This window comes from Mauremys reevesii, linkage group 27 (assembly GCF_016161935.1).
Source record: "Mauremys reevesii isolate NIE-2019 linkage group 27, ASM1616193v1, whole genome shotgun sequence".
NCBI lineage: Eukaryota > Metazoa > Chordata > Testudines > Geoemydidae > Mauremys > Mauremys reevesii.
The window spans coordinates 8865377-8884299 of NC_052649.1; the positions used below are offsets into that span (position 1 = coordinate 8865377).

At 68.4% G+C, this 18923-nt stretch overlaps 1 protein-coding gene across 2 annotated transcripts; it reads right to left on the reverse strand.

Moving 5' to 3' along the window:
* Positions 1 to 1028: 1028 nt before the first annotated feature.
* On the reverse strand, positions 1029 to 18610 carry PLEKHH3 (pleckstrin homology, MyTH4 and FERM domain containing H3). 2 transcript variants are annotated; one of them, XM_039516873.1, is made up of 13 exons: positions 18320 to 18610; positions 11701 to 11756; positions 9347 to 9435; positions 8505 to 8699; positions 7956 to 8113; positions 7545 to 7668; positions 6405 to 6702; positions 5569 to 5776; positions 5050 to 5177; positions 4450 to 4570; positions 3599 to 4048; positions 2983 to 3174; positions 1029 to 2441 (listed from the first exon to the last, which is right to left on the reverse strand). In XM_039516873.1, exons 1-13 carry the CDS (start codon positions 18464 to 18466, stop codon positions 2244 to 2246), a joined length of 2364 nt encoding a protein of 787 aa, XP_039372807.1. In that variant the 5' UTR covers positions 18467 to 18610; the 3' UTR covers positions 1029 to 2243. The 2 variants fall into 2 exon arrangements, with proteins under 2 accessions (XP_039372807.1, XP_039372806.1); XM_039516872.1 differs by having other exon boundaries at positions 5041 to 5177; positions 18320 to 18609.
* Positions 18611 to 18923: the final 313 nt, after the last annotated feature.

Consider the following 18923-nt stretch of genomic DNA (forward strand, 5'->3'; position numbering starts at 1 on the left):
TTTGCTGCAGTTAAAGGGAGGGGCTTGGTTCACCCCACAGCCCGGCCCCCCCATGGGAGTGAGCAGCTGAGCCAGGTAGGGGGAGTCACTGGCTCCAGCCCAGGTGAGAATTAGCCTTTTCCTCTGGTCCAGCAGCACAGAGACGGGAGCTAAAAATACTCCCCTGCCATGTGCCCAGCCCAGCTCCCATGCCCTGCTGGGCACAGGCGGAAGCTGAGGGCTGCCTCCTCCCCCAGCTCCCTGGGCAGGCCGGGGGAGGTGGCTGCAGCGTTGATTAAATGCCAGAGGTCAGAGCAAAGCAAGGCTGGGAGCCAGTCCCCAGCAGCCCTGTCACTCTGCCTCCATGCCAGGGGGCTCTGGCTGGGGGAAGGGACCTGGTCATGGGCCCTGCCAGCCTGGGCCCTTGGGGGCATGCAGCCTGTGGGGAGTTGCAGCCCCCAGGAGGACCCCCAAGGCAAGGCACCAATTTCCTCAGAAAGTCTCAGGGTGAGTTGGCAGCTGAACTCCAGTGCAGGCTGAGCCAAGGCCCCAGCCCCCAGTACTGAGCGTGGTGGCAGAGAGGGCAATACCCCTCCCCCCCGCCCCTCAGTGCACTCCCTGCCTGTGCCCCAGGCCTGTCCCTCCCAGCGTGGGCAGGACTCCTTCACCAATGGGGGCAAACGGCCAAGCTGGGCTCCCCACGCATGGCCCCCGGGGGAGATGCCGATCCTGCTGCTGTCATGCTGGGAGCCTGCCCCTTGGGAGCACCCAGGGCACTACATGGGCTCGAGGTCGCCAGCTGCCTGGGAAGCCCAGGGCAATTCCCCCTCAGCGAGCATGGCCCAGGCTCTCTACAGACTCAGGCAGGAGCTACTGCGCTGCTTACGCTCTGGCCCCGTTGTCATCACAGGCACAGAGAGGGGAAGTCACTAAAGCAGGCCCCGATTCTGGCCACAAGCAGCAGTTCAGCAGGGATGCCAGGCTGCCGTCCCTCCCTTGCCCCGAGGGAGCCCCGCCCCCGGCGGCATGTCAGAACAGAGCAGGCTCTGCACTTTCCTTGGGTGTTTAATACAAAAACAAGAACAGGAACTTTACAGAGGCAACACAGAGAGAGGCCTGAGCGTCCCCCGCCCCTCAACATGGGCCCGGCCCTCAGCACGCCCATAGGGAGCCTGGCCAGCACAGCAGAGACAGGCCCATGCGGGAACCAGCCGCCACTCAGAGGCCGCCTGCAGCTTTCTGGGGCACAGACGGGGAAGGTGCTTGGTGCACAGGACAGACAGACGGATGGGGGTGGAAGGCAGGATGCTGCCGCTGCCAGCGCTCTCAAGCCCTGGGGAAACTTGCTGCAAGTTACCAGTGGGCCCAGGGCAGGGCTGTGCTCCGCGGGGGGCCCAGTGCCATGGCACAGAGCAGCGTGAAGGCACCTGGGAACCACCTGCCCAAGGGGATCTTGGCCCCAGGCGGGCAGACGTGAGCGGCCCCTTAACCCTTCAAGTACTGGGAGAAGTCACCGCAGTGACTGTCCGTGGGATCAGGTGGTGCCAGCCCAAGGTGCCCGGAGATGACACCTGGCCAGCCCCAGCGCAGACAGCAGCCCCAGCATCTCCCACCCATGGTCCTAGCAAACAGACTGCCAACCCCACCCCCACAGCAACTGGCCAGCCTCTGGGCCCCCAAGCAGCTGCACTGCCTGGCCCACCTCTGCTGGTTCCTAGGTCATCACCAGACCCCAGGGGCTGCACGGGAGATCCCACTGGGCACCCCCACCTTTCCCACCAGCCGAGCAGGACTTGCAAGGGTGAATCCCCAGCCCGGGCATGACAAACCAGTACACCAGCACCCCAAGGCAGAGCCAGGAATAAGGTGCCAAGCAGTGTCTGGCACCTCCCTGCCAGGCCGGGCACCCGCAGCACCCAGTGCAGGTAGCTGGCATTTCTACAAATAAATTAAGGAAATAAACTAGCAACCCAACAGCTGAGTGGGGGGAGCGAGTCTCTGCCCGCCCCCTGCCCTCCACCCCCTGCTCAGAGCCAGGGGCTATAGACGCCACACTGGGAACAGTGTCCAACTCCTCAGGACCATGTAGTTCCAGGGCTCTGACCCCGGGGCCCAAAGCAGACCCCAGCCGCCGACATCCCGGTGGGCAGGATTCTCAGTGCTGGCAGGGCGCGAGCCGCTTCGGGGCAGCCCCGGCCCCCTGCTGGTGCAGGAGGGGCCCACCAAAGGGCACGTCACCTGAGCTGGCACACGGGGCCAGCAAGCTAGATGGGGAAGGAGCCTGCGCTGGGCTGGCCCCCCCAGGGCGCGCTTGCTGGGCACAGTCTCTGCTGTGGGGGAGGGAGGCCCGAGTCCAGTGAGTCCCCAGGGTGGCAGGTGTCGGCCAGCTCCTCCCGCAGGGGCGTCTGCCTTGTGCCCAGGCTGGTGAGGTATGTGTGCAGGAGCTGGGCGATCTCATCCACCTGGAGGGGAGCAGAGGCCAGTCAGGGGCACATGAGGTGCCCTGGAGCCTGGGCCCGGCCCCCGGCCTCGGCCCTGGCGTCCCGCCCCCAGCCCGGCTCCCCCAGCCCGGTTCCCCGGCGCCTCACTCCCCGGCGCCCCGGCCCCCAGCCTGGCTCCCCAGCCTTGGCCCTGGCTCTCTGGCCCTGGCCCTGGCTCTCTGGCCCCAGCCCGGCTCCCCAGCGCCTCGCTCCCTGGCCCCCCAGCCTTGGCCCTGGCTCTCTGGCCCCAGCCCTCGCTCCCCGGCTCTGGCTCCCGGCTCCCCAGCACCTCGCTCCCTGGTGCCTCGCTCCCTGGCGCCCCGGCCCGGCTCCCCGGCCTTGGCCCTGGCTCTGGCTCTCTGGCCCCAGCCCGGCCCCCAGCCCTGGCCCTCGCTTCCCGGCCCCCCGGTGTCACTGCACAGCCCAAGCCACCAGCGTGGACTCCTGCGGGGGGTACCCAGCTGTGCTGCAGGGAGACCGCGCTCCATCTGCATGGGGAGGGGAGGGAGTGCGGGGGCCTTACCCGGGGGCACTCGAAGAGCAGGTCCCTGTCCCCCACGGAGAGGTGGAAGGTGCTGCTGTCAGACACCCCGAAGGACGAGATGCGGCTGTAGCAGAAGCTGTCAAAGGGCTCGGCCTCCCCGGGCTTGTACAGAGACACGGCCTTGGCCCCGACGCCCAGCCACAGGCGCTGGGGGCAGCTGCCCTCCAGGCTCTGCAGACAGATGGAGAGTCAGGGGCAGCCCCACGGCCCCTCCCTTCCCACCAGCCACATTCCCAGTCCTGCATCCCCCAGGCCCCATCACCCCCCAGCTCCATCCCCTGCCCCCCCGACCCCAGTCAGGCTGCTTATTGCCCCCAGAGAAGTTCAGGGTAACGATGGAGGGACGCTGCAGCTGCCCCCAGCCCAAGTGGGGCTCCGTCTCCTGTGGGGTGGCTGCCAGGAAATGCTCGTCTCCTGGCTGTGACCCACCCCCCATGCAAAACCCCAGGAGAGCGAATTTAGAATGGCTGTCCCTTCACGCAGAGCAGCTCCTGTTTCTGTAGGTCCTACAGAAAGCGTGTGCTGTGCTCTGGTGCTGGCTCTGCTGAGGGTACAGGGCCTGCTCCAGGGACCCCAGCCCAGGGAAGGGGCTCACCGTGTGGAAGTCGACGTCAAAGAGGGTGGAGCCGAATCCCGGCCACTCCCGCACCAGCGCCAGGTAGGCGGCCATGGCCTCGGCCCGGCCCATGCCCTGCAGCAGCTTCCATTTGTCCACAATGGCAGCCATCACGCTGGCGCCCTCCTCGCGCAGGCGGCCCTGCAGCTTCTGGTCCTGCTCCGCCTGCTGCTTGGCCAGCGAGTGGCCCCAGGGCAGGGCGCCGGCCAGCAGCCCTGCACGGAGGCGGGCGCCGGGGCACCTGGGCAGGCCCTGGCAGGAGGCCCGGAGGCGGGAGTGCAGTGCGTGGACGGGGAAGAGCTCCTCCGGGCGGGGCACGGGGGCGTGCGTGGAGAAGTCGCTGTTGAGACTCTGCAGGCGCAGGGCGGCCAGGGACTGCAGCGTGTCCTCCGACGTGGGCACGTAGCCCCGGATCACCATCTCGTGGGCCTGGGGGGGGAGGGGGGGGTGTCAGCCAGGGAGCGGTCCGGGGGGGTGGGGGGGTGTCCGCCAGGGAGCAGTCTGGGGGGGAGCCAGGGAGCAGACCTAGCAGGGAACAAGGGCTTGGGGGGGATTCAGCCGTGGAGCACCCTGCGGGGTGTGGGGAGAGACTGGTGAGTCGCCTGCCCTCCACACCCCACATGCATTAACTCATTCAACCCCCTGGGGTGGGCTGTGGCAGCTGGGTCGGGAAGCACCGGGGGTCCTGGGCCAGGACACGGGGGGTGACGCAGTGGCAGGAGCTCAGAGCTGCAGCACTGCCCCGCTTGCCTGGCGCCTTGGGGCAGGGTACTGGGAGCCCCGTCACAAGCAGCTGCCCGGCTCAGCCCAGGCCGGGGCCCGGCTCCTACCTGCTCGAAGAGGAGGGCGAACTCCACGCTGTCCCGGGGCACGTTCTCCGTGTCCAGGAAGCCGTAGTGCTTGAAGCAGAGTCTCCAGGTCGAGTCCTGCGTCCTCTCCTCCCCTGCCAGGCTGGGCGAGGCCGAAGAGACACACAGCGCCCGTTAGCACCAGGCCATGCAGCCCCCCAGGCCTCCTCCTGGGACAAACGAGCCCCCCGAGCCCAGGCAGAACTGTGCTATCGTCATGGGGCCCAGGCAAGTGACATTCCCCCCCCACACACACACTGGCTCCTCCCGCCCCCATGGGCGCACCTGCCTTCCCCTCCCCCTGGCTCCCCCCAGCTCCGGGCTCCCGTCTCCCAGCCCCCTCCCTCTCCCCTCAGCCCCACTCTGCCCCCTCCCCATCTCCTCCCAGCTCCGGGCTCCGTCTCCCAGCCCCCTCCTCTCTCCCCTCAGCCCCCTCTGCCCCCTCCCCATCTCCTCCCAGCGCCTCCTCTCCCCCTGGATCCCCTCAAGCCACCTCCCCTGGCTCCCCCAAACCCCCTCCACCCTTTTTCCCTCCCAGGCCCTACTAAGACAGCTGCACGAGGGGACATTTACTTTTCAAACCTGGTGAGGACGTCGGCCACCAGCGTGGCCCTGCCCACAGGCCGCTCGTGGTGCCGACTCTGCTCGTAGAGCGCAAAGACGTTGGGGCTCTGAGACAAGCCCAGCCGAGCCACCAGCTCCCGGGCCACCTGGGGCGAGACAAAGGCAACCAAGGGGTGACTGCACGCCCCGGGCCACGGCGCTCAGGGCTGCAAAGGGACACAGACAGGTCACAGCGGGAAATCCCAGACGCTCCCCCAGTGGCTCCCACCCGCCTTCCACACGCCCCGGGGCACCAGGGCCGGGGTCTGCACAGGAGTCCCCAGCCTGCTTTCCGCAGCCCTGAGCCCAACTGCTCCCCACACAGGGCCTGGTGTTCCGAGGTCACCCGCTCCCTCCACTCTGCAGAAACCTGCCCCCTCACCGCTCAACCCTGGTGCCCCAGCCTGGGCACTGTGGTTCCAGCCAGCCCCACATCGGGAGCCTCCCCTCCATGCTGGGCCCCCCCACGCCCAGACACCTGCCCCACTCCCTGCTCACCTCCTCGGCCGTGGTGTGGGAGCTGATGGCCACGGTGCAGGCGGAGGTGCCAGGGCAGTGCACGGTGCAGAGCATGTCCTGCCGCTGGATCAGCACCACAATCTCATCCAGCGAGGGGACGCACTCCCGCACCTGAGTCTTGTCCAGAGCCGCCGCGATGAAGCGCCCGTACTCCGCCATCTCCGAGCCGGGGAACTCACTCTCCGTCCTGTGGGAGAAGACACGGGGGCATCAGGGAATGAGCAGCACCAAGCACGCTGCCCAGAACCCAGCCTCTGGGGCCCGGCCGCCATCACTCCCGACCCCCAGAGCCTTGCCACAGGGGATGTAACACGGGCGGCCTGGAGCCAGAACCTTGCCCCTTGCGCCGCACCAAGGGCATCTGGCATGCAGCCCTCGCGGCCACTCCATCCCCAGCAGCTCCCTCGGGGGCTGCAGGACCAGGGTGCCCCTCACCCCCCGGCCTGGCTGGGAGCCCACAGGCTATTTCAGCAGCCAGATTTGCTCTCTGCTGATGGGAGTCAGGTTTCCTGCACCAGAGCTGGGAAGGCAGACATGGCACCTAGCACCGTTAGCCCACGGCACTCACTGCCACAAGATCACTGAGCCCGAGGGCTCAGAAGATCCTACAGGGGCTCAGACACAGATGTAGGGAGGAGGGGGCACATACCCCCCTGCTCCAGGCCTTGTTCTCTGCAGAGCAAGGCCCTTCACCCCTCCAGTACACGGCCCGGAGACACATGCAGTGCCTCACCCCCACCCCCCAAGGCCCAGCATGCACCCCCCCACCAGCAGCACTCTCCCCTGGGGTGCACGCCCCACACCCCTGCACTTGCCTGCCCAGGTGGAAGCGCAGGTAGCGCAGGACAGGCGGGGAGGGCAGGAAGGTGCAGCTCATGCAGGTGAGCAGCTGCCAGTAGCGCAGGTTGCCCAGCCCGCCGGGCACCGGCGGCTCCGTGGTCTGCTTGACCAGCTGGCAGTAGATCTCGTCAACCAGCGGCTGCAGATCCAGGCATGTCTGCAGGACGCCCTGGATCAGGGGCACCGGGTCTCGCTCCGACTCCAGCTGCTGCAGGGAGTTGAAGAGCTTCACGGCCTCGTCACGCAGGGTCATGTAGCCGCGGGGGCTGGGGGCTGGAGGCGGACAGCTCGGTTAACGGGGCAGGAACCAGGCAGGTCAGGTTTGGGTCCCACTTGGCCAAGTGCTTCTGGGGCCCAGTCCCTGGATCTCACTGAGCTCGGGGCGGGGGGGCACCTGGCACAATGGGGTCCCCCCCATCACCAGACTCCCGCCCAGACCCTACCAGGCACAAGTGTCACCATGGCGACCCAGAGGGGAAGACCCTGCACCCTCCGGCACAGACGCTGGGCCTGCTCCCCCGGCAGCTCGGAGCTGGGCTGGTGGGTAGGTCAGAGCCCAGCTCGGCTCCTGGCAGCAACCCCAGCCCCTTCCTGCCCTGCAGGAGCGCGGCGCCCAGCCCCAGGGCCAGAGGGAGCCCAGGGCAGCATTGGCTGGGCCCCTGCCCCTGCGCAGGGCCCAGGCAGCACCTTCTGTGAGAGCTGCCACGAGAGACTCGTGAGACAGACACGCAGGGGCCTGGGCAGCAGCCCAGCCGAGACCCCAGAGACACATGGCAGCCACGTCTGCTGGGCCCGCAAGGAGGAGACTCCTCCGCGGCGCCCCCCACTCCCTGAGCCCCCCCATTCATGGGATGGCACTGCCCCGTCCACGGAGCCCCGTGCTCATGGGGCAGGACACCCCCCCCCGTCCACGGAGCCCCGTGCTCATGGGGCAAGACATCCCCCCCGTACACGGAGCCCCGTGCTCATGGGGCAGGACACCCCCTCCCCTCCACGGAGCCCCGTGCTCATGGGGCAGGGCTCCACCCCCCCTCCACGGAGCCCCAGGCAGCACATCCAGCCCTCGCCCCCCTCCCAGGGAGCCGCAGAGCTCGGCCCTGCCCCCACCCGCTCACCGCTCTGGTCGGAGCTGCCGTACGGGAAGGGCAGCAGCGGCGCGTAGAGCGGGCTGCTGGTGTAGCGCAGGACGGGGTTGCAGCGATAGATCTGCTCCAGGATCTCCGGGCTCCCGCAGTTCTCCTGGGGAGACAAAGCAGCAGCCGGGGCTGCAGGGCAGGTGGCTGGGCACAGACGGCTGCAGCAAAGGCAAGTGCTGGGGCTCTGGGTTCCAGTACCAGGGGACTCTGCTCTGCAGCCAGGCACCATGTGCTGCAGGCCATGTCATGGGAGCCAGTGATCGCCCGGCAGCAGCTTCCCCACCCAAGGGCTGGGAGCCGGCCAGGGCTGTGGCAAGGCCTCCGGGCCAGGGGAGAGGAGGGTCCCAAGGGAGCCATGGGCCGGCCAAACGCGTCCCCTCCCGGCCTTACCTCGATGTCGTGCATGAGCAGCTGCGTGGGCGTCTGCACGGGGGCCTTGCTGTGGATCACCTTCTGCACAGCGCACACCCAGTGCACGGCCTCATTCAGGTGCTCTGTGTACAGGCGGTAGCAGTGCTTCCGGCCAAACACCGTCACGCTCCAGTATCCTGCGAAGGGCAGAGCGCTCACACAGGCCGCCGGCCCCAGGCCACCAGCCCCAAGCCCCCTCCCGCGCACCAGGCAGCTCCTGCTTCCCCCCAGCCAGAAGCCAGCTCCAGAAAGCAGGATGCGCCCTTCAGGCCTGGCCCGCTGCACCAGCGGCTGGGCCCAGGGGTGGGGGCTAGCATCCAGAGCAGCCCCCCCCCAGGGAGCCACATGCAACCCGGGGGGAAGCGCTGGACGCTGAGCCAGACGCGGCCTTTCCCAGCAGCTCTGCACGGGGACACCGGTGAGCTCTGTGTTCCAGACTGACGTCCTCCCGGGCCCGTTAAGGATGAGCCCTCCCCCCCAACCCCTCCCTGGCGTCTGCGCCACTGGCCCGGGGGCAGGGACCCATACCGGTCTCCTTGTAGGTCTGCTTGTCGGGCCACAGCACGGAGCAGAGGCTGGTGAGCACCAGGGTGCCCAGGCGCCGGGCTCCCACCTCGCTGCTGCTGTAGTAATCCAGGGAGTCCTGGGTCAGCACAAACCAGTATTTCCGGGGCCGGATCCACGGGCCCTTCACGCCCCCCCGCGCCTCCCTCTGCAGCCAGCCTGGGAAGACAGAGAATGGGGTGAGCTCCCCCAGGGCCCAGCACTGCCCCGGCTCCCCGCCGGCCGGTCCCCCGCACCAGAGCAGTTCTGGCCGTTTGCAGCCCCTCGGGCCCCTGCCACACAGGGGGCTCAGGGAGAGGGTGTGGGGGAAGGGACTGAGCTGACCTGAGGGACCCACCCTCCATGTACCCACTGCACAGTCCAGCCCGAGGCAGCTGGGGGGCAGGGGCAGGGCTGCAGGCAGAACTGGCCTGGCTGTGGCTCCCCCACGTTACAGCTCCAGGGGGATGGGGGGGGGTCCGGCTGGAGAGCCGCCGCTCACGTCTGGCCAGCGCCTTATGCAACCACAGGAAGCCGGCTGGTCCTGGGCCATGACATGGCCGTGCTGGGGCCTTCAGGGCCTCCACGCCCCTGGCCAGCACCTGCAGCTTCAGCCCAGAGCAATGGGAGCCGGGAGGAGGGGGAGTGTCTGAGCAGCAGGTTGAAGACGCCAGGCTCCTTGGAGCCCCAGGTTCAAATCCCAGTGGGGCTGGCTCAGGGTCTGGGCCAGCGTGGAGCCCTCCCCGCCCGCAGGGACCCGCCGCGGGAAGCAGGGAACTGCCCAAGCGTCCGTCTGCCCCTTGAGTTCCCCCCAGCCCCTCACCCACCTTTCACGATGGCATCTGGCTCCTCCTCCACTGGCCCCGGCCCCTTCTCCGTGATGAGGCTGCGCATCTCCTCCGAGACGGGCAGAGACCTGGGACCAAGACAGGGGGTGAGCAAGGGCCCCGCGCACCCTGCTTGGCACAGCCAGGGCTCAGCTCCCTTGCCTGGGGGTACCAGGCTGGCACAGGCCACGCGGCAGCAGCACCACTCGGCCTCTGGACTCAGCCGCTGGGGCTCACGGCCAGGCTGGGGCTGCAGGCAGGGGGTGCAGGGAAAGCAGCTCAGGGGGCAGCGCCGGCCCCAGAGGGGGCAGCGCCGGCCCCAGAGGGGGCAGCAGCCCGCCCATCTTGGCCTGAGAGGAGACAGGTGGCACCCCCAGTGCAGCCCAATGGGCACTTGGGAGACCCTGCCAACGCCCAGCTCCCACCAAGGAGTCTGGGAGGGGCCCTGGCAGGGGAGGGGGATTCATGCCTCACGTCATCCCAGCCCTCCCAACAAACCCCTGCAAAGCCAGCGCCACCCTGGGGGTCGGGGGTCTAGCCCCAAGCACCTGGCCTCTGCCAAGACTAGAAGAGGAGCCCCCAGCCCCCAATAACCCCCCCGCCAGTGACTGTGCATGGCTCACACGCAGCAGTGCGGGGGCGCGGGGTGACCCAGTCCAATCCAGAGGGGAAAGACCCCCCCGCCCCCGCTCCCGCCTGGTGGGAAAGCATCCGAGCCGTCGGATGCAGATAACCCCGGCTAAAAATAACCCGCTCGCACTCACGGCCTGCCAAGGAATTTGGAAAATGAACCACCAGAAAATGCTGGTGGCAGCGGCTGAGTGGGCAGCGTCGCACTGCAGGGCCCTGACCCTGCCACCCAAACCAGACCCCACCGCAGGGCCCTGCCACAGCCCTCCACGCCCCCACCCCACCGTGGGGCCCTGACCCTCCTGCCCAGACCAGACCCCACCTCCCACCGCAGGGCCCTGCCACAGCCCTCCACGCCCCCACCCCACCGTGGGGCCCTGACCCTCCTGCCCAAACCAGACCCCACCGCAGGGCCCTGCCACAGCCCTCCACGCCCAGCCCCCGGCCGACCCTCCCGCCCAGACCAGACCCCACCTCCCACCGCGGGGCCCTGCCACAGCCCTCCACCCCCCCACCCCACCCCGCGGGGCCTGACCCTCCTGCCCAGACCAGACCCCACCTCTCACCGCGGGGCCGTGCCACTGCCCTCCACCCCCCCACCCCACCCCACCGCGGGGCCCTGACCCTCCCGCCCAGACCAGACCCCACCCCACCGCAGGGCCCTGCCACCGCACTCCACCCCACCCCACCCCACCCACGGCCGACCCTCCCGCCCAGACCAGACCCCACCCCACCGCAGGGCCCAGCCACAGCCCTCCACCCCACCCCACCACAGGGCCCTGCCACAGCCCTCCACCCCCACCCCACCCACCACGGGGCCCTGACCCTCCGCCCAGAGCAGACCCTACCTCCCACCGCAGGGCCCTGCCACCGCTCTCCACCCCCCCACCCCACCCCACCGCGGAGCCCTGACACAGCCCTCCACACACACCCTCACTGTGGGGCCCTGACCCTGCCGCCCAAACCAGACCCCCCCTCCCACCACAGGGCCCTGTCTCTCCCCCCCTCACCCTGCCATCTGGATAAGGAGCTGCTCCCCTCCCCCATCCCACACATGACCAAGGCCCAGTTGAGCCGTGAGTCACTTCCAGGAGGGCCCGGCAGCAGGATCCGCTGCAGAGAGCCTGGGCCATCCGCGGAGCCAAGTGCCGACGGGCTGGTGCCTGGGCACTGCCCCGCAATAGCCTCCCCTTCCGGCAACGCCAGTGCCCGCTGGGTGCCCTGTGACCCCCGCTCCGGCTCAGCAGGGACAGAGTCTGGGAGAGCTCAGACCATCTGGGAGTGGACACAGGCCAGGAGATCTGCCCGGGATCGGGGCACATGGGATCAGGGCTGGGTACCACAGCAGGCCAGCTCCACCCTGGGGAGAGGGGCCCAGAGGGGATGGCAGACATGGGCTAGGGGTGTCATCACTAGAGGGCAGGGCCAGGGCCAAGGAGCAGGGCCTCAGCCCCCCTCTGCTCCACCAGCCCCCCCGGCCTGGGAAGGGGGCACCATGCCAGGGGCCAGCCACACGGCAGCTGGTTATCGGCAGGGCCGGGCCGCGGGAGCAGGGCCCAGCGCTCAAGCAGCACGCGAGCCAAGGGGCCAACCCGGCGCCCGTTCCTGGCTGCGTTTAACCTGGGCCCCGCGCCAGGCTTCCCGACACTGCCGGGCCATTCCAGGGGAGCAGGAGCCAAGCTGGGTGCCCGAGAGACCGGGGCTGCCAGGCCCAGGTCACTCACCGTTCGGAGCCGCTGCTGGTGCGGACGGGCTGGGTCAGGCTTAGCTGCAACGGCCCCTGGGGAGCAAAGGCAGAGGCGCCGTTAGAGTCCCAGATCCCCAGCCAGGCGCGTGACACCCCCCCTCCCCCACTCACCCCACACCAGGCCTCACACAAGCATCTGCCAGAGGTCTCAGCCCCAGGCCCAGCCCCTCCCAGGAGGGTGGCTGGGAGCAGGCAACACTCAGCCCGCACGTCCCCACCCCAAGCCACTTCCACATGAAAGGAGATGAGTGACCCACGAAGCCAGCCCACCCCCCCGCACCCCGGCCAGGCCTGGGGGCTGTGGCCAGGTGAGCTGGCCCTGTATCCTCAGCCAACCCCGCCAGGCTCTGTCCCGTGCAGCATTGCACAAGACGCTGACCTGACGGCACAAAGCCCCATTGTCACTGGGGCCACCGACTTCCTGCCGGCAGCAAGGGGGCTCCGCGCAGCAAGAGCCACCGGCAGAGTCCCCAGCCCAGCAGCCAGAGAGGTGCTGGATCCTCCCCAGCTGCAGGGCTTGGCTTTACTGACGCCCCATCCTCCCTGCTCTGGGCCTGGGACATCCCAGACTGCTGGGCTGAGATGCGGGGGGGGGGGGGGGAGAACAACACTGCAGGCAGCACCAAGGGGCATCAGCAGAGCTCAGGTGGGGGGCACCCCCCAGACTAGAAAGTCCTACTGTTCCAAAGTGGAGGGGGAGAGGGGCAGGGAAAGCAGGGGCCGCAAGTCAGGACTGAGGGGCACCAGGAGAGCTGGGCTCAGATACCAATGGCCTGTGGGCCGGGACTGGGGGGCATTGGCAGAGCTGGGGGGGAACCCAGGGCTGGGCTGTGAATGAGGGGCACCAGTCCAGTCAGAGCTGGGGGGGAAGCCTAGGGCTGGGACACCAGGGGGCTGCAGGTCGGGAGGGAGGGGCACTGGCAGATGTAGACAGACGAAGAACAAACCCACACGAGGAAGCCCCCTACCCTGTCTGCAAGGGAGGAGTTGATGGGTGTGACGAAGTGGGACTGTTCTTAATGTTTCCTCTGAATACTGTGTGGGTGCCTCAGTTTCCCCTGTGCATTTCTTAAGTCTCCAGTGTGCATAAATGGCCGACACTCTGTCTCCTGACAACAAATGGCTGGGGCCCTTCCCCCCTGCAAGGGAATAGCTAAAGGTGAACAAAGAGATCAGGTGACCTCCTGGCCTGGGAAAGGAACAAAGGCCAGAAAGGAGGAGCTGGAGGGGGTCAGTTGGGAGCTGGCTGGGGACAGGAAGTGAGGTGCAGACGTGGGTGTCTGGCTCACTGACACCCCCCCCCCCCCGAATGGACCCGGCCGAGGGGTCCAGTTCGCGGTACCTACAAGCTCTGTGTTAGACCCTGTTCCTGTCAGCTAATAAACCTCTGTGTTACTGGCTGGCTGAGAGTCAAGTCTGACTGCAAAGTGGGGGGGCAGGACCCTGTGGCTTCCCCAGGACCCCGCTGGGGCGCACTCGCTGTGGGAAGCGCACGGAGGGGCAGGGGATGCTGAATGCTCCAAGGAGAGACCCAGGAGGTGAAGCCGTGTGAGCTCCTTGCCCTGCAGACAGGCTACTCCGAGGGAGAGGAGGCTCCCCAAAGTCCTGCCTGGCTTTGTGGGGAGCAGTTCCAGAGCAGCGCCCGGGGACTCTGTGACAAATGGGCCATTCACAGTTTGGTGGGGGGGGGGCAGACTAGCGACTGGATGCAAAGGAAAGGAGGCTGCAGCTAAAAATAGAGCGGGGGGGGGGCTCCAGCAGGTACTGAGCGGCGGCCCTGGGGGACCAGCGCTCGGCTGACCTGTGGCATTAGCAGCACCTGTTACCAATATAACCGGAGCCCCTGCACTGACAGCCTGGCTTGGTTCAGTCCCAGCCGCCCAGCAGCATTGGGGGGGTCTGGCTGGGGCCCCCATGCACCCAGCCACGGAGCAGGGGAGGATTTTCCCCGCTCCCCGAACAGCTTCCCGGAAGATCCTCGGCCGAGCCGCGGGGCCTTGGCTGCCTCCCAGCTGCGGGGGAGCCGCGGGCTCTTTCCCAGCGATATAAATAACAGGCAGGAGCCAGGCCTCAGCGTGCAGGGCTGGGGCGGCTGCTCCCACGATGGCGGGGGGGTGGTCCCAGCACAGCTGGGGCTGGTCCGTGGGGTGCTTGGTGAGGCTGCTGCCCAGACCTAGCCACAGCATCCAGCCCAGCTCCCCAAGGGCAGGCAGGAGTCACTCCTCCAGCTCTGGCCAAACACTCATCAGCCCCAGAGAAAGGGACCCTACAAACCCATAGCCCCCCCTAAAGAGACAGTTCCCTCTAAAACCACCCCCCAGCCACATCTGGGCAGCTGCCACTGGGCTCTGAGGGCGACGAGGGGTATCATGGCCCATACCGATGGCAAGTCCTGGGGAGCTGAACGGTGGCAGGTGCCCAGGTGTGTATAACGGAGGGGCACCAGTTTCCTTTGCACCCTCTCCAGCTGCACAGCAGGGAGCCTGGGACCCCAGCTCCCCAGCCCCGTGTGCCAGGCAACAGCCCCACACGTATCAGCCTGTGCACAGACAGGTGCTCACGGGGGCCCCGGCAGGGCAGCGCGGGCAGCCACGCCCCAGGCAGCACATGACCCGTGGTGGTTTGATAACGTCTTCACCACAGACCGCACCGGGGGGGGGGGGGGGCCGGGCCCGGCGCGCTGCTCAGCCCAGACCACGGAGGTGCACAGGCCTTGGGAAAGGGGAAGCACTAAGTCTCCTTATCAAACAGCAGGGAGTCCCCAGTGTTATCAGCCTCCTCCACACAGGGCAGCCCCAGGGCCAAGCAGCAGCTTCCCCAGGCTCGGCGGAAGCAGCCGCAGGCGCTGCCAGACCCTGCACTGCAATACGACCTGTCTCCACGCACCCCTGGGACGGCCCCGCCACGCCCGCACTGGCACTAAGCCTCGCCCTGCCATGCTCTGATGGCAACGAGGAACAACAGCCCCGTGGCCCGGGCACCCTCCGGAGCTGGCAGCCCCACGAACGGCCCTGGGGCCGCCCAAGGGCCAGGAGCACCGTAAAGCCACTGGGACCCTGCGAAGCTGTTTGGTCGCTGCTGGCCGGTCTCTCTGCTGCACTGCGGGCAACCCCCCCCCTCCCCCAACCATGGGCCTCTGCCCTGGGATTCGGCACCCCAGCCCTGCTGCTCCCTGCCCCGGAGCGGGGTGGGCAGCTCTGCAGGGAGCTCCCCTCTCCCACAGGCTCTGCCTTGTCTGTCAGAGCCAAGGCCTCAGCTCATCCACTCTGGGCCCCGGCGTCTGATGGATCCCAAGCCTCCTGCGGCAGCGCCCTGGCGAGGGCCCTGCTGGCAGCCCCGCCGTCACTGCGGGGAGAGCCGCTGGCACGCAGGGACTCGGCCCAGCCAGGACCCCGCTGGGAGAGACAGGCCAGCCCAGGGCTCAGACCCCAGGACAGGCTGGGGAATGGGGGGACCCTGGCTCAGTACCCGGGACCCCCAGCACCCTTGAGCTGCTGGGCCCAGCATGTCTGGGCCAAGAGAGACAGAGTTACCCAATCCCCCACCCCACTCACACGCCCAGCGCTGCCACCCCCCCCCCGGGGCCCACTCACACGCCCAGTGCCACAACCCCACCACCCCCCTGGGGCCCACTCACACGCCCAGCACCGCCACCAACACCCCACCCCGGGGCCCCTCACATGCCCAGTGCCACAACCCCACCACCCCCCTGGGGCCCACTCACACGCCCAGCACTGCCACCAACACCCCCCCCTGGGGCCCACTCACACGCCCAGCGCCATTCCCCCCACCCCACTCGCACCCACACCACCCCCCCCACCCCGCCCCAGGGCCCGCTCACATGCCCAGCGTCAGCATCCCCCCAGGGCCCGCTCACACCCCCAGCACCGCAACCGCCCCCCCGGGGCCCACTCACACACCCGCCACCCCTCCCCACCCCGGGCCCGCTCACACGCACAGCACCACCCCCTGGTCATTCTAGTTACCAGGAATTTGCAGGGGCACTTGGCTCCATCCACCAGCACCCCTCAGCAGCAGCTCTGGGGCAGCAGGGGCACCTCTCCTTCCCCTCCACCCCCCCTTCCTCCGTCGGGCAGATAGAACTCCGGAGAGCTGAACCTGTGCACTGAGAGGAGGCCGCATGGGGTGATCAGACGGACAATGTGGGGCTGTTCACTCCCCAGCGTCGCTGGGTCCAGGATTAGCTCCTAGTTCATGCGTTCGGCCCCCAGGGGCCCAGCACCGGGGCCCCCACGCCAGCTCTCACGTGCTCTGAATTACAGCACCAAGTGGCATTAAAGGGGCAGGATCACCTGGGTCCTTCCAGCAGCTCCTACTCCCCCTGCACACAGAACAGACCCCAGTCTCCTTACCCAGTGAGCAGCAGTCAGGGGGGGAGCCTGTCCCAGCGCAGGCCTGGAACACAGAACTCAGGGTACAGAGACCAGCCCCCTCTAGCCTCCAGAGCTGGCTCCAGTTCCCTCCCCTGGCTGGGGGCAGCTACCTGGTGTGGACTGGGGTGCTGGCAGCTAGCAGGGGGAGACACTGTTTGCTCTGGGGTTACGTGAAGGATTCTGGCCCCTTTTGACAGCCCAGAATCCTCTATTTAAGGCCCAGGATGAGCCAGGTCTCTGGGGAGCCCCAGACGAGCAGTGGCAGCACAGGGCTCCCCATTACCAGCACCACACGCATCTCCGCTGAGATCACCTTGCTGGGCTGGGCCAGGTCCTGGGGACGGACGCGCACACGCACACTGCACCAACCCCAAGAGCCACAGCCAGGATCCCGTGCCCCTCCTGCACACACCATCACGGGAGGGCAGCGTGATCTTAGGTGGGCATAACAGCCGCCCTGCACACAGCCCCTTTATCTCGGTGGTTTGTGAGAATTCCCCCAGGGCTAACCCACGGCCAAGGGCGCATCAGTGACAGCAGACATGGACTTCCAGAAAGCCTGGGCCAAGGTCCCTCCCAAAGGAAACAGGCCTGGGACTTCTCTCCTTTTAGGCTCTTGGAAGGGAAACTGCCAGTGAGCAACAGCAGGACCATCCAGAGGCCCCAGACAGAACCCGGCCTTGTCGTGCCAGGCTCTGCACAGACCCCCCTGAGATGGGGGGGCAGGATCCACCCACGCTACCAGCACCCCCAGATCGGAGCCAAGCTCTGCACAGACACAGTGAGACACAGGCCCTGCCCCCGAAGACCTGTCTGCGGGAACAAGGCAGGCACAGGAACAGGAACCAAGGCCCAGAGAGACGGGCCACAGTTTTCAGGAGAGCTCAACAGCAGGCTGTAAACCTGGCCCCATCTGCTGGGGCTGAGCCTGTGGAAATCTGGCTCGGGGCTCTCTGGAAATCTGGCCAGGAGCTACTTATCCAGGGTGGCACTGGGAGCCTGGGGCTGAGCCAGGAAATCGAGCCAGGGCCCCCAGGGCCCAGCCAGACCCTCTAACCGCCGGGAGAAGTTCAGCAACATTTGCTGAAAGCCTGCAGCCAGCTCAGGGGTGCATGTCTCAGCACGTCGGCCCTGCGGAGCCGGGTGGGGATGGCGCTGCCTGCCTGGGAAGGTGTGAAGAGGGGACTCTAGTGCAGGCTGCTAGGAAAGGGCTGGGAAACCAATTGAAAGAAACATGGGGTGTAACCCACCTGGGGGCAAATCCAACCCCCAGCAGTGAGCTCAGTGCCAGACCGACCTGCCTGCGGGCACTGCCACACACAGTGCTGCAGGCCCAATCCAGGGGCGATGGGGCAGCCCCAGCCTTTCCCTGCAGACACGGCTGGTGCCAGGAGCCAGGGTGAAGGGTCTGTACGTTCAGCTCCACCTGCCAGAAGGGCCCACGACCCTTCCTAGGCCACCCCTGATGGGACAGGCATAACAGAGCCTTGGGGAGACCCCTGAGCTCCAACGCACCCCCAGGGGAGACCCCTGAGCCCCAACGCACCCCCAGAGCGGTCCCTTGACAGGGCTGGCACAAGCCACGCTATTGGGGTGGCAGGTGCCCAAGGAAGCTAGGACCCAACGGACGCCCAAGTCTCCTGATACACAGTTTGATGCCACCTCCCTTTCATAGGGGTGCTGGGAGTGGGGTGGCCCAGGATCTGCGCCCCCCCTTCCCCAAAGAGCTGGGAGCTGCCAGGCTCCATGGACGGGGCAGGCCAGGGGGTGCCTGGATTCCATGAGCCGGGGCTGGGGGTCCCCGCACACGGCAGAGACCAGGGGCTGCATCTCCCTGCAGGGCACAGGGACCCCGGACACCGCGCTGTGCAGGGGGCCTTGGGCACCCGAGCCCTGCGCTGCGGCTGGCCGGGCCCCTCTCCGGGGCTGAGCCGTCCCGGGACTCCCCCCCGCGCCCCCACCCCGGGCCGGGCCGGGCCGGGACACGTTCCAAAGGAGGGAGCCAGCAGCGCGCACGGACGGCGGGGGCAGCGGGGAGTGGCCTGGCCCCGGGACCTTCCCACGTCCCGGCCCCAGCGTGCGGGGCTGCGGGAGCGCACCCCGCGGGGCCGGGGAACCGGGCCGGGGCTGCGCCCCCTGCCCCCGGAAAGCGCCCGAAGCAGCCGCGTCCAGCCCCGGGGGCGCAGTGCGCTGGGCACCCACCTGGGCTCCTTTGCTCCGCAGCTCGAAGGACGATTCCTCCTCGGCCTCCCCGTCCGGCTCCTTGTCCGGCTCGCCATAGTCCCGCCGGAGCAGGGTGAAGCCCTGCCGGCAGCACACCAGCCACCAGAGCCCGCCCGGGAACGGCATCCCCCCGCCCGGGCACCAGCCGCTCCGGGCAGGGCGGGCGCAGCCGCTGCGCCCCGTCGGGCCGGGGAGCCCTGCGCGCTGCGAAGCCCTGATCCGCCCGGGCGCCCTCGGCCTCTCGCGGGCCGCTCCCGGCTCCGGCTGGGGGGACCCGGCCCGGTTCCCTCCGCCCCCGGGCGGGGAGGGGGCAGGCGCGTCACGGGGCCCGGCCAATCGCTCGGCAGGTGCCCGAGGAGCCCCGCCCGCCGCCGCGGCCGCTTGCATCATGTGCCCCGCCGGGGGGGCTCTGCCCCGGGAGAGCGCGGACCTGCCGCGCCCTGCGCCTGCCGGGGACGGTGCCCTCCTCCCGCCCCAGCGCGTTCCCCGCCGGAAAATCTGGGCACGCGTGTCTGTGATTCACACCCCCCGCCCCGGGCCGGGCCGGGCCGGGCCAGGCCAGGCAAAGAGCGTCTGAGTTTTC